At 35.3% G+C, this 15,786-nt stretch overlaps 3 protein-coding genes across 3 annotated transcripts in view; 1 reads left to right on the plus strand and 2 right to left on the minus strand.

Moving 5' to 3' along the window:
* LOC107062420 (uncharacterized) lies at positions 1 to 3,223 on the plus strand. Its single transcript, XM_015313036.1, has 9 exons — positions 1 to 250; positions 878 to 990; positions 1,220 to 1,392; positions 1,863 to 1,956; positions 2,187 to 2,297; positions 2,390 to 2,479; positions 2,595 to 2,680; positions 2,774 to 2,838; positions 2,929 to 3,223. Exons 1-9 carry the CDS (start codon positions 73 to 75, stop codon positions 3,036 to 3,038), a joined length of 1,020 nt encoding a protein of 339 aa, XP_015168522.1. The 5' UTR covers positions 1 to 72; the 3' UTR covers positions 3,039 to 3,223.
* Positions 3,224 to 3,935: 712 nt separating this feature from the next.
* LOC102579560 (E3 ubiquitin-protein ligase MIEL1) lies at positions 3,936 to 8,817 on the minus strand. Its single transcript, XM_006356632.2, has 12 exons — positions 8,614 to 8,817; positions 8,277 to 8,364; positions 8,105 to 8,161; positions 7,991 to 8,023; positions 7,824 to 7,901; positions 7,635 to 7,678; positions 7,508 to 7,548; positions 6,064 to 6,146; positions 5,887 to 5,978; positions 5,717 to 5,786; positions 4,726 to 4,767; positions 3,936 to 4,469 (listed from the first exon to the last, which is right to left on the minus strand). Exons 1-12 carry the CDS (start codon positions 8,661 to 8,663, stop codon positions 4,344 to 4,346), a joined length of 804 nt encoding a protein of 267 aa, XP_006356694.1. The 5' UTR covers positions 8,664 to 8,817; the 3' UTR covers positions 3,936 to 4,343.
* Positions 8,818 to 10,918: 2,101 nt separating this feature from the next.
* Positions 10,919 to 15,786, minus strand: part of LOC102579888 (lipase-like) — an 8,163-nt gene continuing 3,295 nt past the window's right edge. The window contains exons 6-10 of the mRNA XM_006356633.2: positions 13,713 to 13,785; positions 13,458 to 13,619; positions 12,879 to 13,073; positions 12,388 to 12,476; positions 10,919 to 11,417 (exon numbers count right to left, since the gene is read on the minus strand). Of these exons, the coding sequence (XP_006356695.1) occupies positions 11,204 to 11,417; positions 12,388 to 12,476; positions 12,879 to 13,073; positions 13,458 to 13,619; positions 13,713 to 13,785 (733 nt within the window). The 3' untranslated portion in view covers positions 10,919 to 11,203. The remainder of the gene's footprint in view (positions 11,418 to 12,387; positions 12,477 to 12,878; positions 13,074 to 13,457; positions 13,620 to 13,712; positions 13,786 to 15,786) is intronic.

Consider the following 15,786-nt stretch of genomic DNA (forward strand, 5'->3'; position numbering starts at 1 on the left):
AGAGTGGAGGCCCAGTAAAAGAAGTTGATTTTGCTGTGAACAGCAATATCATCTCCTCTCGATTATCCATCCATGGGCACCATAGCATTTACTACTACTGCCTTTGCTACCAGAATTGGCTCCTATCTTCAAACCTCCAACTTCAACCTCACTTTCTTCCCTTCCAACCTCTCAACCTCCGCTCTCCTGAAGCATTCATCACCAACAATGTCCGCCAATTCTCTCCAAGTCAACGCTTCCTCTGCCATTGGTACTCGAATTGCAGATGATACGAATTACGTTTTGAAACTACTAATTTGCTGCTCAACTCTTGGTTTTAGTACTGAAAACTACTTTTTTCTCTTTATGCGATTGAGTTTCATTTGCACAACTACTTGCTGATGAGTGATGTTACTGAGGGCTATTTCGATGTATTTGATACCATTAGATTACTAAATTCTGAGGATATTTGATTACTTTCTTGGCAATCCGATTGAACAAATTGCGAGTGATCATCATCGAATTGCGTCAATCAGATATTTACAGGCTGTTATCCTGCTAATTAGACCAAGTCTTATGTAATATGATGTTTATGAATATCTTGACACGAATTTATGTGATACTTGCAAATAAAGTTGTAGGTCACAGGTTCAAAGCCTTGGAAGTAGCCACTTATGTTTACATTAGGATAGACAATCTACATCACAACTCTTAGGGTGCGGACTTCTCCGGACCTTGTATGAACACAAGATGCTTTGATTGAAAGGATTTATTCAAATGCTGATGACTTTATGTTTAAGAAGAATGTTTCATGCTTTACTCCTAAGATATATGCATCTCTTTCTGAAATTGTCTTCTCTAGTTTGATTTTTGTTGTCTGATTTTTTGGTTATTGAAGATGTTCCAAGTGAAGAATTGGGGGCTTCATCTAGGGGTAACATTGGATCGAACGACCTGCTGATTGTTGGACCTGGTGTGCTTGGTCGTTTAGTGGCTGAAAAATGGAGAGAGGTATTGTTCTTTTAAAAGAAGGAACATAAGTTTTATGTGTGTGTACACCAGTTCAAAAATAGCATGATCATAGCCAACCATTTCTTGTTTGTTAAGTTGGGTTTGTGTTGGAAGCATATATTGTATGTAGAGCATGAGACTCTCGCCTTGTAACTGTAACGAACCAGTGGATTTCTGTGCTGCTTATGGAAATTAGATGCTAAGAGTTGTGGATCCTTTAATGTGGCAGGAATACCCAGGCTGTCAGATATATGGGCAGACAGTGACGACCAATCACCATGATGAACTGATTAAAATGGGAATTTATCCATCTTCCAAACAAACCAAGCTGACTTACAAGTTCCCTTATGTTATATTCTGTGCTCCTCCATCTCAGACTGAAGACTACGCTGGTGACATTAGGTAAGGTTAATAATTGGTTAAGTCCCTATCTATAATGGCATTATTTGATATCAAGTTTCATTTTTTCTGGGGCGTATTAGTCATGCTGATATCAAAATCTTTCTTGTAAAAAACAATAACAAGGTGGATAGTTTCTGTAGATGTTTCATGATGAATAGCAGAAACTGTGTTTCTGGCTTTTTGTTAAAAGGGAAATTTTATTTTTGGTGAACTATATATACCAACTAGTTGGTATTAAGTTGTGTTGCATGTCATAAGGTTTAGGGATAAAACCGCTTTTATTTATGGAATAATAAATACTGTCTCTTTTCTAATAGATATCTTCATTAGTATGAGTTACTCAACCTTTTTGCCTTTCGTCTTCTGACTTGCTTAGGTGATGTTGATCAAATTGATCATGTAATGTGGTTTAATGTAAAGGCTCAATGCTACCAGTAATTAAGCTCTCTTTTTGCATGTGAAATGAGCAGGGAGGCTGCATTAAATTGGAATGGTGAAGGTTCCTTCCTATTTACTTCAAGCTCTGCACCATATGACTGCTTTGACAATGGAGCAATAAACGAGGTGTTAAATCTTATAAAACATTATTCAAGTAACAGTTTCTTGTTCTGATTGATTAACTCAAGGTGGGATGTTATGTATTAAACATTAAGATATAGTGTTTTAAATTGCCTTTTTAGAGGAGCTAATGCATTTTAATTTATGAAGTTTATAACTTAAAAAAGAATGTGTCATGTGTTATTCCAGCGGTATTCCTTTTTTTGGCTTAACATATTTTCTATGTCAATGTATAGGATGGCCCCGTAGTACCAATTGGGAGGAGTCCTAGAACCGATGTACTTCTCAAGGCAGAGAAAGTAGTGCTGGACTTTGATGGCTGTGTAGTTAGATTGGCTGGCCTTTATATATCCTTCGTTACGTGCTTCAGTTGGCATATGTCCTTTCTGTGGAGCTTTTAGATCTGTATTGTTTATGTGCCTACCTTAACCATTAACACAAAGCAGATAGAGGTGCACATATATACTGGTTACATAAAGGGAGCTGTGATATTTGCCCCGACCACATCCTCAATCTTATTCATTATGAGGTGACTATGCATTTATCTTTTACATCATGTTCAGTCCGGAGGTTGCCCTTTTGTTGTGCTTTCATGCTTGTATAATTACACCAATATTGATGTTTTGGCCTGTCTTTTCCAACAGGATGCAGCTTCATTGTCAGTTACCATCTTGAAGAAGAGACTTCGTGGTCGGATCTTTTTGGGCTGTGACAACCACCCTGTATCCAGGTCATTCCATTTAAATACTCTCCGTGTTTCGGTCAAGTAATTAAGATATTGTGAATTTCTGACCTATGTTGTATTACCTTGTGCTTAGTGCAGGCAGGAAGTGATGGACTTAGTCGAGAAAAGTGGAAAGTTTGATAAGAAGTTTGAGGGTTTCACAGGTAACTGATTCTATCCTTTGGCTTTATAATTACTCTTATTTGCCTAAAGAGTCATGCGTGAGTGAAACGGTTATGTATAATTTCTCTCAGGAACTAGTGATCCTTTAGGGAAGAAGTTAAACAACTCAAAGACTCGTGCTGAACTAGGATGGGAGCCCAAATATCCAAGCTTTGCTCAGTTCCTTGGAGTTTCAGAATAATTGCTGCTACATCTATAACCTCTTCGAATAATTGAAGTAATTAGGTCCATTTTCACATTTACTTTTTGATGCAGCATGCATTATGCTGCTTTCATATTCATACTAAAACTACAGGATCCTTTTTTGTGTGTATTTAGCTACAATCTGTGACTAGTATATATAGCACATTATGGGATTGGTGTCTATGTACAGCCTCAACTGCAATTTTTCATTCCAATAGCTCAAATTCAAAACCTCTAATTAATAATGGAGGATCCTATTTATCTCAGCATAACCCGTGGTAGTAATTGGATCCATTATTACTCATAGTTGAATTAGGATGGAGGATCCTGAAAAAAAAAAAAAAAAATTAGGATGGAGGATCCTATTCATCTCACCATAAGTCGTGGTAGTAAATGGATCCATTGTTACTCATAGTTGCGTGATCCTTGTAAATTTTACGTACATTAGAGGAAATGAATTAGTATTGCACTTTTCTCCCCTGTTTCATTGATCATATAAAAATAGTGGTCTTGGTGGTGAACAAACGAACTGTAACAAATACCATATTCATCACATTACAACCATTTGCAATTTGCAAATAACATATAAAATTTCATTTGAAACCTTTTGATGTACATTTAAAATGACACTCAAAAACGTTAGCATGATAGGGATAAAAATTTACAAGCACATGGTATTTGCACCGAATCAATAAATACATGATACCTGTTTGCATATGCATATTTCTCATTTATTCATGGTTAATTAACATTCATTTTCACTTCATTAAATCACTTAACCATTGTAATTTTATATAATTTGGGAGTGTGTAAACTTAGCACAGTGTGAATTTTATCATCTTGTCAGCAAACATCAGCTATAAGACAATGCAAGATCTTTAGAGGGCCAGAAGCATGTGTACAACCAAAAAGCTCCTTTATATAGTACATATTCACAGTGATTATAAATCTTGTGCATGTTACAGTAAGCCCTTTCGGGGTTCGAAATGGTTACATGAATTGTAATACCTTCATCCACTTGGCAATCTTAACACAATAGCACTACAATGTACTTTGTTTTGATACAATAATTATGCATTCTATATGGTATCAGATCAGTTAGATTTTCTACTCCACATCATAGAAGAAAGAATAATATGATAAATGCATCCGCTATGCAAGTTGAGTTGCAAAGGTGGCAAATCATGTAGAAAGGATTGGAAAGAATCACATTTGGTGAAGATCACACCATAAACCATTCTCTTGTTACCTGCCCACCAGGTTCCAGCATGCAACAATCAGCTTTTTTCCAGTAAGAAAATTGTTATTGAGGAAGAACTGGAGATGCAATCATGCGGGTGTTGTATGATTCACAGTGTCGGCATTTCTGCCCGATAATGTGGAAGGATACTTCGGTTGTATCATTACAGTCATTACATAGAATCCAAACCTGCAGATTGATCAAGTTAGATGGGTTAAGCATAGTTAATGTAAGAAGCAAAGATATGCCAAGGATGACAAAGATTGAAATGTAAGGTGGTTCAGCATGGACTTCAATTATTTCTAATATAAATATAAGAATCAGTCAAAATTCTGCATTTATCATATCTTCATTTAAGCTAAAAAGTCTCTTTGAGGTACTGCAGAGCAGAACCTTAAACAGTTCGGCGCCAAAAATATGGGATTAAGAAAAAAAGCATGAGTACCTTCTTGTCTCTGAGATCTTCAGGCATGATTGTCTCTTCAATCTGGAAAAGAAGATTTTGAAGTTGAGGCAGAATATGAGTTCGACTGGGTGTACACGATTCTTGAAAACAAGTTAAAAATAAAATTTAAGCAAAAGCTTAGTTAATTTAAAAGTTTTCAATTCGCAGAATCCTCATTTTAAAGTGAAACTGCAATGTAACGGGGAAACAGCATGTCTAGCCTGAGATGAAAATGTTTCAGCTCAGTTCACAAAGCAAACAAGGCCATTGACATGAAGGAGTACCCGGCAAGAACAACTAATGTAGAAAGAACATAAATAATTGGGAAAAGGGTTTAAAAAATACTCCAACTCTTGCCGAAATTGCCATTACGATACCAAACTTTATGAAGGACCTATTACCCCGCACTATTTAAAGGACCTATTACCCCGCACTATTTAATAGTGTATTTTAAAGGTATATTTGGGCCCACGTGGACACATTACTATTTATAATGATGCAATATTTATGATGTCTATGTGGACACATATATACCTTTAAAATACACTATTAAATAGTGCAGAGGGGTAAAAGGTTCTTTCCAAAGTTCGGTATCGTAACTAACAATTTGACCAGACCATTTTCCCTAAATAATTTCAGAAGTAGCAGAACAATTGAGTATGCAGAGAATTTTGAAATATGTGTAGGAAAAGTAATCAACCTTCCCTAAGCTTTTAAGTATGCAGAGAATTTCTACAATAAGACTGCATCCTCAAAAAATTGGACCCAGACCAACCTCGTACACTTAAAACTGCAAAACTAATGTTCTACGTACTATAAAAGTTTGATCCCTTCAGAAATAACAGCAATTAATTTAGCATGCTTAAGAGGTAATCAACCGTGCACAAGTTTGTTAAGCATGGAAATCTTTTACATGATAATATGCATCCTCTGGAAATTGGACTCCACCAACCCTCCTAGAGTTTTATTTGCACCAGTTCGAAAAACCTACCTCCTCATCCATTCTTCTCCAAACTCTCGACATATCTATGATTGATTTGGAACATATGGGACAGCAGCATCTGGGTTCCAGATAGAATGATAGTCAGTTAACATAATGTTTACCCTTTTATGTAGTGAGAACTAAACTAACAGCATAAATAGATAAGATTAAGTGATTACTTGTCACGCTTTATCATCTCGTGGTAGCACTCAGTGTGCATTGTGTGCCCACATTTCATTACTGTTGTGTCTTTAAGAGAATCAAAGAGATACTGCATTTCAAAAATTATCGCAGCATGAATTAAAATAATTGGTGGCAGGATCCACAGCAAAGGTATAAAACTTCATATACAATACCTCATAACAAATGGGGCAATGATGCCGCATGGAGTTCTCCACACACGAGTGGTTATTACGTAAATTAACTGAATAGCAAGACCCTACAGAATGAACAAGATAAGGTGAAGAAGCTACAACATTTTCGGCAATGAAATGATAGAGATAGAAGATGTCACAACATAATTGAATGTCTACTGTTGAGAATTCGTATATCAAAAAGAGAAGGAAGAAAGTAAGATATTCAGTTTATTTGGAAAATTTCCCAACTTAGCAAGAGTATGTCTGTCAACAGGGACAGTCCAGTCTGGGACGAACCAAGGGGAAGGGGGACCATGGGTTCGGGGTAGGGGCAGTCAGATGCTGGATAAGGAGGACAGGCTGGGGGCGGGTTTTTGGGAACTTTAGTGAGACCGGCCCACCCCACAACCCCTTAAGTGGGCCTGACGTTTTCCTTTTTACTTCAAATTTAACTCTAAATGTTCAATACAAAAGAGATTAGAATTATTTTTAGAAAAAAAAACTCACATTTTTAAGCTTTAAATTTGTTCAAGTATAACTTCGAACTACTATATATTTTTAATAGAATGTGCAAATTGCTAGTATGTTTTGTAAAAAAAAAAATCTAGTTAGGGGCCAGAACTGGTCCAGCCAGCCCCTCCCACACCCGTAACCCTTCCCCCTAACCCGGCGGCCCCTTTGGTCTTAAGTGGTCCAGTCTGGTTTGGGTTTAAGTGCACCAGCCTGGCCCATTTGGCAGCTATAAGCAAGAGAAAAAAACTTGAAAAGCTTTCAACTGTTCTGCTTGCTTTGGCCAAACCAACTTATTAACCAGTGGCATGAGAAAGCAGGGAGCTTCAACCACTCAAACACACTTAGATGGAGTTTCACAATGAGAACTCTAGGAAATACTTGGACAGAACTCCAATATTCCACACTTCGAAAGGGAGAAAAAGACAACAACAAAAAAAAGAGTACATCTATATAAGACCGATGAACCATGCATGTACAATTGTGTTTACAACTAGTATAGAATGTGTAAATAAAATCTTCATATTGACTGTGATAATTTACAAGCACGTAAACAATAAAGTAAAAACAAAGTTCCATGCTTGTAATATACAAACACATTCTGTAACAAAGAAACAGGATTGAAGCATCCATATCTGGTATGTCTTTAAGACTACGATCTAACCAAAGGAGAACTTATCTATATACTACCCAATTGATGTTAGTAAATAGTAATTCTTTATTCGGTCCCATAGAAGACAAGTCGACAACAGAAACAAAATAGAAGAATATTTTAAAGGATGAGAGATCCAACTGAGTCCCATAGTACAGAATCACCAATGCGTTCACAGTTTAGCAAATAAAGAAAAATTAAAGTAACATATAACAAACTTAAGAAAAAGAGAGCAGTTTCCATGGAGTCTCAAATATAATAATAGGAAATTGTAATGCGCACCACACTTCTTGCAGTGAAAAAAGTTCTGACGGCCACCGACTCTACACAAAAGAAAATATTCTAATTAGCAGACTTCAGAAGCACTAAAGTATTCTCGATAAGCTACCAATGCAACGTGTATACTAACCTGCAGATTCCACAATCATCACAATGAAACTGCTCTTTGTCTGTCTGTAACAATGGAGTTATAAAAATAAATACATTGATATAAGTAGTCGATAAAAGTGTCTAGATCCTAAAGAACAAAGGACATTGAGCTAATATGAGGCTAGGGGCAATGAATGAATCTCATTCAGCAGAAGCATAGGATAATTACATCATCGTCATAGAATTTGCACACTTCACAAAAGTATTCTCCCATATTTACACCACAATTTGTACAAACATGAGCAACCTAAATTGAAATAAAGGAAGACATTAGAGACTCGATTCCGTATATCACCAACCAAGAAAAAAATCAAAATCAAATAAAGGGACACTTACTGGCTGTTCTGTATCACAAACTGAGCAAATGACCTGATATACAAAAACAACACACACTTCATGTAAGAACTTCTAAACCATAACACCGAAGAATAATAATCCCCAAAACAGTACCTGCTTTACATCATGTCGAACCAGTTCATGCCGATCATATATATTGCGCAACAAGCTCTAATCAAACAAACACAGCAAAACAAAACACAACAAATCGTCATCAGATTGATAATACAACAATTAACAGTGAGTAACTTCAAGATCATGAAAGGGAATTCTCTAACAAAGTTACCGTTGCTTCATTGTGACAATGACGACAATCAAAGACCTCATTACAGCAAGGCGCCCTAATCCTGCATCTTCTCCTATAGTGCTCACATCTATCACATATCCACAAATCAATTAATTAAAATCCCAATCAGACACTAACAAAGTTTCAATCTTGAAGCTTATACAGATAACCCCACATAAAAAAACATAAAATCAAAGTTAACCCACCAGCTAAAAAAGGGCATTTCATCATTTAGTTCACTAATCAAACAGTTAAGATGCACATTATCCTAAATCTGAAGGTTAACATGTATAATACACATAAAAAAAATGCATAAATATACGTTATTTTTCCATACCCATAACCCATTTTGCCAAAATAAAGGCGTTCATTGCAGGAGCCTTCCATATTTTTGCAGGGAAACAAAGTACACCCACCACCCCCGGTACCAAGATAGCCGAAGGAGGAGGGCTGAGGAGACAAAGGGGAATGGGCTGAAAACCCAAAATTCAATCAAAGTGAATATGACATTTCGTTATAATAAGGGACAAACGATCTTTATATGCAGCCATACCCCATTAAGATATTGCAACAACAATAATAGTGGTTAATACTATACCATATATGGAAATAATTAAGGAAATATTCACTCCGTCTCAAATTATCTATTTTGATTTTTATAAATAGTTATTTTAAATTATTTACTGTTAAAGATGATACAGTATTTTTGAAACTAATTACGTCTAAGAAACATTTATTGCATTAAGAACTCTTCATAATTTTATGATGCAGTTCGAAAAGACAATATCAAAACTTTTAGATACAATAAGAAAAGTAAGAGATAAGCTTCAATTAGATTTAAATTTTAACCAAAAAACGAAACACAATAGAATTATATTTCACTAAATTGTCTTAAATATAAATTTGTACTTTTAAAGAATGATTAATTTATAATATTTATGGGACCATACGTTTTATGTAGGGGTCTTCTGAAAATATATTATCTTATTATCCTGTCGAAATGAATAATTTTTCCCATCGACCCAAGTTGAAATTGAAGGAAAATATAATGTCAAAGATTATTAATTTAGTGGGATTTTATTGAAATAACAAGTAAAAGTAAAATTTATTTTCTAAATATTGAACAAGTAAATGTGGACTGAAAAATAATATTTGAAGGTATAAATAAGAGTGGGGTGTGGAGAGGGAGAGAGGATAAGATCTAGTTGAGTGGGTGGGGCATGGGAGAGAAAAAGGATAAGCACCGTTATAACGGTGTTATGGGGATCTATTGGGCATTTGACCTTCAAGTTAGTTGGTTGACAGTTGACATTACGTAACTTTAAAAAAATGATTTAACTTGTTATTATAAAATGAAGTGAGATTACGTGTAATTTAATCAAGTAATAAAAAATATACAACCAAAACGCATAATTTTGTATGAGCTCTGAATGCGACTAAATATTTTTCTTAGATGGTTCATCTATATTGCTAATGATTTATTTTTATTTTTCCTTTTTCGGGAGGAAGAGATGGTATGTATTGGGATTCGACTAAATTTAAATTTATGTCAAAAAATCTCACATTGAAAAATACGTCGCTGCCTAACAAAGTCTATTTTGTATTTATGGAATTCAAACCTGAAATCATTAATTAAGAATGAACAAGTATTTACTATTTCACCACGATCCTTAGTGATTGTTCTTGTAGGTTGATCGGAATATGATCCCTCTTTGTTAAAACCCCTTTAGCTCCTCCATTGGACAGGTGCGGAAAATGATGGATAAACTACCGTAACACTGATTTAGAAATTTTATTTAATATATTTTTATTAAGAAAAAAACTTATAATATTTTCTTTAAGAGACAAATTTACAGAATTTTGAATTATATGTTGTTAAATGTTGGAAAAACAACGTAAAAATAATTAAGGGGGTAGATTCGAGCAGAGGCATGACTAATACGGAGTAAATTGCGCTGAGAAGTTTCAGTTATAATTCCTATAAACATGTGAGTTCTTGTCAACTTATTTATTACTAGTACAGATTAGTGTGTGCTAGATGGTGTCAATTTATATTACTCGAAGCAGCATAAATATTTAAATTATATTCCCTGCTAGTACTTGATTAAAAAAATAAAACAATGAAACACAAACTCTGTGATGAAAGAATTGCACTTCTAGTCACTCATTATTGGTAAGTTTTCATTTCAACTATCATATAAACCAACTAAGCTCTATGTGTATTAGTAATACTGTATTTTTAGAATCTTTACTATTCATTTAATTAGTCCCTTTCTTGAGAAATATGTTACTATATAAAGGTCATTTTAAGAATCATATTATCCTCAAAATAAGAAGTAAAACAACCATATGGTGTAAAACATGAATAGTTACGGTACGAAATGTTAAATTCTTACTAAATAATGATAGCATACTACTATTTTAAATGTTTATTGTAAACTAACACTTTACATCATATAAGGATAATTCTTGCCAAATTATACATGGCACAATTTGATCTTTCGAAAACAATCTCTCTGCCATACATAAGGTAGGGGTAAAGTCTGTGTACACCTCACTCTCGCCAAACCACCACTTGTTATATTGTTGTTGTAGTATTTTATATATGGTTTGTTGAGTTGTGCAAGCTTTCTGATCAATAATTAACTTTTGGCTAAATGAACGGTATTGATAAATCTTTCACTTGGTCACTTCTGTTTCAGAGTTGAACAGTCGCACTATTCTCACTGGGTTTAGTTAATAACAATAGTAAAAAAATTATTTACATAAATGTTATGTACATATCAAAAAAAAAAAAAACTAAAAATACATGATCTCCCCAGTGTATGACCAAACTGCACAATTGATTGGGATACAGCTCAAATTTAGCCTTACCAGGGACCTATATTCACCTCCCCAAAAGGCAAGAAAATAATCCCAGAAAACCTCTATATTGACCGCCTTTCCTCATTAGATTCAACATTCATCCCCAAAACAGAAGCAGAAAAATCTCTGGATAGATTGACATTTCCATCAACATCAACTTTGCCATATGCAGCAAGACGATCATCCATCACAATTTTGCAGAATCCTGATTCTTCACCTCCCAATCTTACACCATAATACGTCAGATGATCCTTAATACTTCTACCAGCTACTGACCTGGAGTATTTAGAAAATTAGCAAACAGGCCAAGAGCACTAGCAAAATTCCGCGAGTTCTCCACAACACAAAGGACAATCAGAAAAGGGACGGGGGCTAGGAAGGCCTCTCCTTTGGTAACCGGACATGTTTCACATGGGTGTATAGCGTCTGGCTTTGAGACAATTCAAATCAATATTGATATCATAATTCCTTTGGTAAGAAGAAAGTGAAAAAAAAATAGTTCGCTTCTCTCTAAGAATATTTTTGAACTACCATCTCCTAACTGATTTGTATGACCAAACTTCAGTTCAAATGGGGTGACTTGATTAATCTTCAGTTTTATCTTTGGATATTGGTGAATTATTTTCAAATTATAAAGGTAATAGGTTTATAAACAAGACCAAACACAAATAATTGAATCAAAGAATGATAAAAGAGTAATTGAAAAGATCATGGTGAAAGCAGAATGTTATCTACTAGATATATAACAATTAGGTCAAACAAAATAGGAATGAGGAAATTTCTTTCTAGAATTTGACAGTGAGAGGCGTAAAACAGTTGTACTTAGAAAAACCAATTAAGCTCTTACACATATGATTGTTCAACAGAGAAACTACAACCTTCCGTCTTTTTCCGTAATTTAGTCGGACAAAGTACCAACTCTTTTATTACTTTGTTTTTGGTTTTATCCTTTATGTCCCCTTTTCTTTAATCCAGTGAACTTTTTGAGCTTATTAGAGCTTCACAGAGATTTTACAGTTTTATTCTACACAATTTTGTGGAACGAACCAAACCTCCTTTAAATAAAGAAGGAAGCCGCATAGTGACAATGATGCAGATTGCAGTGTGCCCTTTACTAATACCAATTTACTATAATGATTTCTCCTCTATTTTTTAATCTGACCAGCACAAACTATGTTTAATATACACCAATTTGCAGTTCTCTTGTAAATTGATTACAGATAAGCCCATGACAGAGAGAAGTTACCTGCTACAAGAAGGGTCTTCCCCAGAATCATCACAGACCTTTTCAACTGTATAAGAAAGAAGTCCAAAGCCTAGGTTATGGAGCCACACCTGCAATATCGGAGATTTCAAATACAAGAATAAAACCAACGATTAATTTATAACAACAGCCATTAAATTGATGAAACTTACATAAAAAATGACATCATACTTTCAATTTATTCAGGCAGAAAATGGGATTGCGAGCAACACACAACAATGTATAAAAATATATAATTATCTTTAACGTATAGTAAGAGCTCAAGTACAAGTCAACATTCTTCAATTTGTTACACTGTTTTCTTGAATAAATAAATTTTTTGAATAGCTAAATCACTGTACTGAAGATATTCACTACACAGGACGTTGCTATTTCATTCCTTACAATTTTTCCAAGTACTGAATTGACAGCTGGATTTCAATCAGATTAAAATTAGGCACAAAATATTTGAGTTATGCTTGTAGAACAGTTACCTCCCTAGGAAAATGATGATAAGTTTTCTGAGGGAAATAGTAATAGTATGGGGGCAAATGAGGGACAATATCATGTTCATGTGTGACCCGAATTGTATTTGGCACCCATTTGCTATAGTAGGACGCAAAAGCAGCATTCCCGATTCGAGGTTGTCCAAATGTCATAACTGAAACATTCCGCGAGCCATAATTTACCTGGAATAAGCATACATAAAATAAGTCAATAGAAACACTAGCTCATTTTTCTTTTTTGGGGGAGGATGGGGGAGGGGGGAAGCCTAGTTATGTCACAAGATCCATCAAGCATACAGTTCCACCTTTTCTAATCATAAGTATGAACATCTACAACTGATAAATAGAAAATATTAGTAAAAGAGATATAAAACGCATCTTGTCAAATCATAAATTCATGATTCATGAAGCAAAGTGGGAAACTGAAACATGTAACTATTCGTCAGGGAGTGCAAATGCAATAGAGCTTACAAGGTTATTCTATAACCTGAACTATCTAATTGGAAAAGCAGGTCAAAATATAAAGTCGATGGAAAGTCATAAAATAGCAGCAAGTTTAAAACATACTGTGAGATCCAATCCACAAAAAGCAGCCATGGCCCCTCCCATTGAATGTCCTGTCACCATAATGGGAATGTCTCCATACTGTTCTTTTGCACTTTCAACAGCACTTAGCACTCCAGGGCGTAATGTTGTGTTGTGGTAAGCAGAATAAAATCCATGATGCACCTGCAAGATGCAAAACTGACTTTAATCTTCCTGCAGAAAAGATGATAAATACACAAAACAAAGCAGAATAGATTCCAAATATTGTGCACTCACCATTGCATCTTCCATTCCAGGATATTCTATATCAAGCTGCTTCCAGTATAGATCTGCTATCCAATTCTGTATGCTGTATCAAAAAAGCAAATGAACTTAGTCATCCATATGTTGGAGATGCATACTACTTTATATGAACAGATCCACCAGTGCTTAGTGGATTTTAGGCATAATCACAAGGCAAGATAAAAAAGAATCTCTTGAGCTACATTTCACAACTTATAGCCTGCCTGACCAAAGCTTCCAAAATCTGCTTATTCTGAAAGGTGCTTTTGTCATAAGTTTTTTTCCGAAGAAGTACATTAAGAGCAACAGTTTGTGTTTGGCTAATTAATTTGAAAAGCACTTTAGGCAGTGTTGCAACACCAATTGTGCTTGGCCAAGGTTCCAAAAATCCTTCTTGGGAGAAGTTACTTTTTCTTCTACAGAAAAAACAACATTTACTACTACTCAAACATACTTAGTTTTTTCATGAAAGCTTGGCCAAGCATCTCAACTCTCTAAAAGAAGCACTTCCCTAAAATAAAATAAAAACACTTTCGGCTTCCCAAAAGCTTGGCAAAATAGGCAATTAGACATGAAAGGTCTGGTCAGCTTCCCAGTCTCTCCACTTTCACAACATTTTCCTCCATTAAAGAAAGAAAGCTGAATTACTTGAACTTTTTGCCTACTTGAAAACCTAAATGCACTTCCTCTACCTTGTTATCTTCCCAATCATCTCAAGCTAATGGCAAAATTTTCAAATGCCCACCTAACCCAAAACTCCTTCACTTTTTATGTGGCCCTTTTTCTTTGGCTGAGTTTGATTGGGAAAGGGAAGGCAACACGGGTGGAGCTACAAGCCCACGTACGGGTTCGGTTGAACCTAATAACTTTAATTCAAATCATGTATTTGTATTAAGAAATTTACTAAGGGTGTGCTTGGTATGGAGGAAAATATTTTTCAATTTTCTCATGTTTGGTTTGGTCAAATGCTTTGGAAAACATTTTCTTTAGGAAAATAAGTATCTTAAAACTGGGAAAATGACTTCCTTAATGGAAGTAGGGAAAACAAGTTCCATAAGAGACATTCCAAGTTCATCATCTCTTCCCTACTCACCCAGCACCCCCAACCCCCACCTCTTGACCATCCCACCCTCCGCCACCCTTGAAACCCCACCCTCACCCCATCTCACCTCCATAAATGGTTTGCTAGATTACATATAAATATATTTTTGAGATAATTATTTTTTACTTACTTAACAAACACTAGAAAATAAGTAAGAAATCCAATTGATTTCCGAGGAAATATTTTCTAGGAAAACATTTTTCCTTCATACCAAACACACCTTAAATATGTACAAAAATTAAATTTAAAATTTGGAACCCATAAATTTCAAATCCTACCTCAGCCTCTGGAAGGCGGCAGTGGCAACGGGAAAGGAAAGGGTGTTGATGACTGCAAGAGTTTTTTTTTGGAAAAAAGCAAAAATTGAAAAGCACCCAAGGGTGTGACCTAGTGGTCAATGAAGTGGGTGAACCATGAAGTCTCTAGTTCAAATCCCAATAAAGACTGCACTAGGTGATTTCTTCCAATCTGTCCTAGGGATATAGTTACCTGGTAATTATTGTTGGTTGGAAGTGACAAGTATATCGTGGAATTAGCGGAGGAGTGCTCAAGCTAGTGCGGACACCACAGTTATCAGAAAACTAATTATTATTATAATATTGAAAACATAAAAGAATTATATCATGGAAATTGAAATTTTGCTCAAGGGTACTAATGGTCATTTAAGAGCATATCTTGCATACCTTATCCAGTTCAATGGCCTTGTTAACTAACATAAAAAGTAGAGGAGGTCCCTGTAACAACATGTGAAGCTAGAGGGGTAGTCCGTATTATTTCTCAAACTAGAGAGATTCAATTTACTTTAATCACTGTGATTCTTTAAGCTTGATAAAACAAGAGATAAGGTCCACATAATTCAACCAGAACATCAAAAGAAGCCACTGCTCCATAAAATGTGAATGTTCGAACAGCTCCATCAGGTGAGAATCCACATAAAATAGCCAGCAGTCCCCCCCCCCCCCCCCC

This window comes from Solanum tuberosum, unplaced genomic scaffold (assembly GCF_000226075.1).
Source record: "Solanum tuberosum cultivar DM 1-3 516 R44 unplaced genomic scaffold, SolTub_3.0 scf00227, whole genome shotgun sequence".
Taxonomy (NCBI): domain Eukaryota; kingdom Viridiplantae; phylum Streptophyta; class Magnoliopsida; order Solanales; family Solanaceae; genus Solanum; species Solanum tuberosum.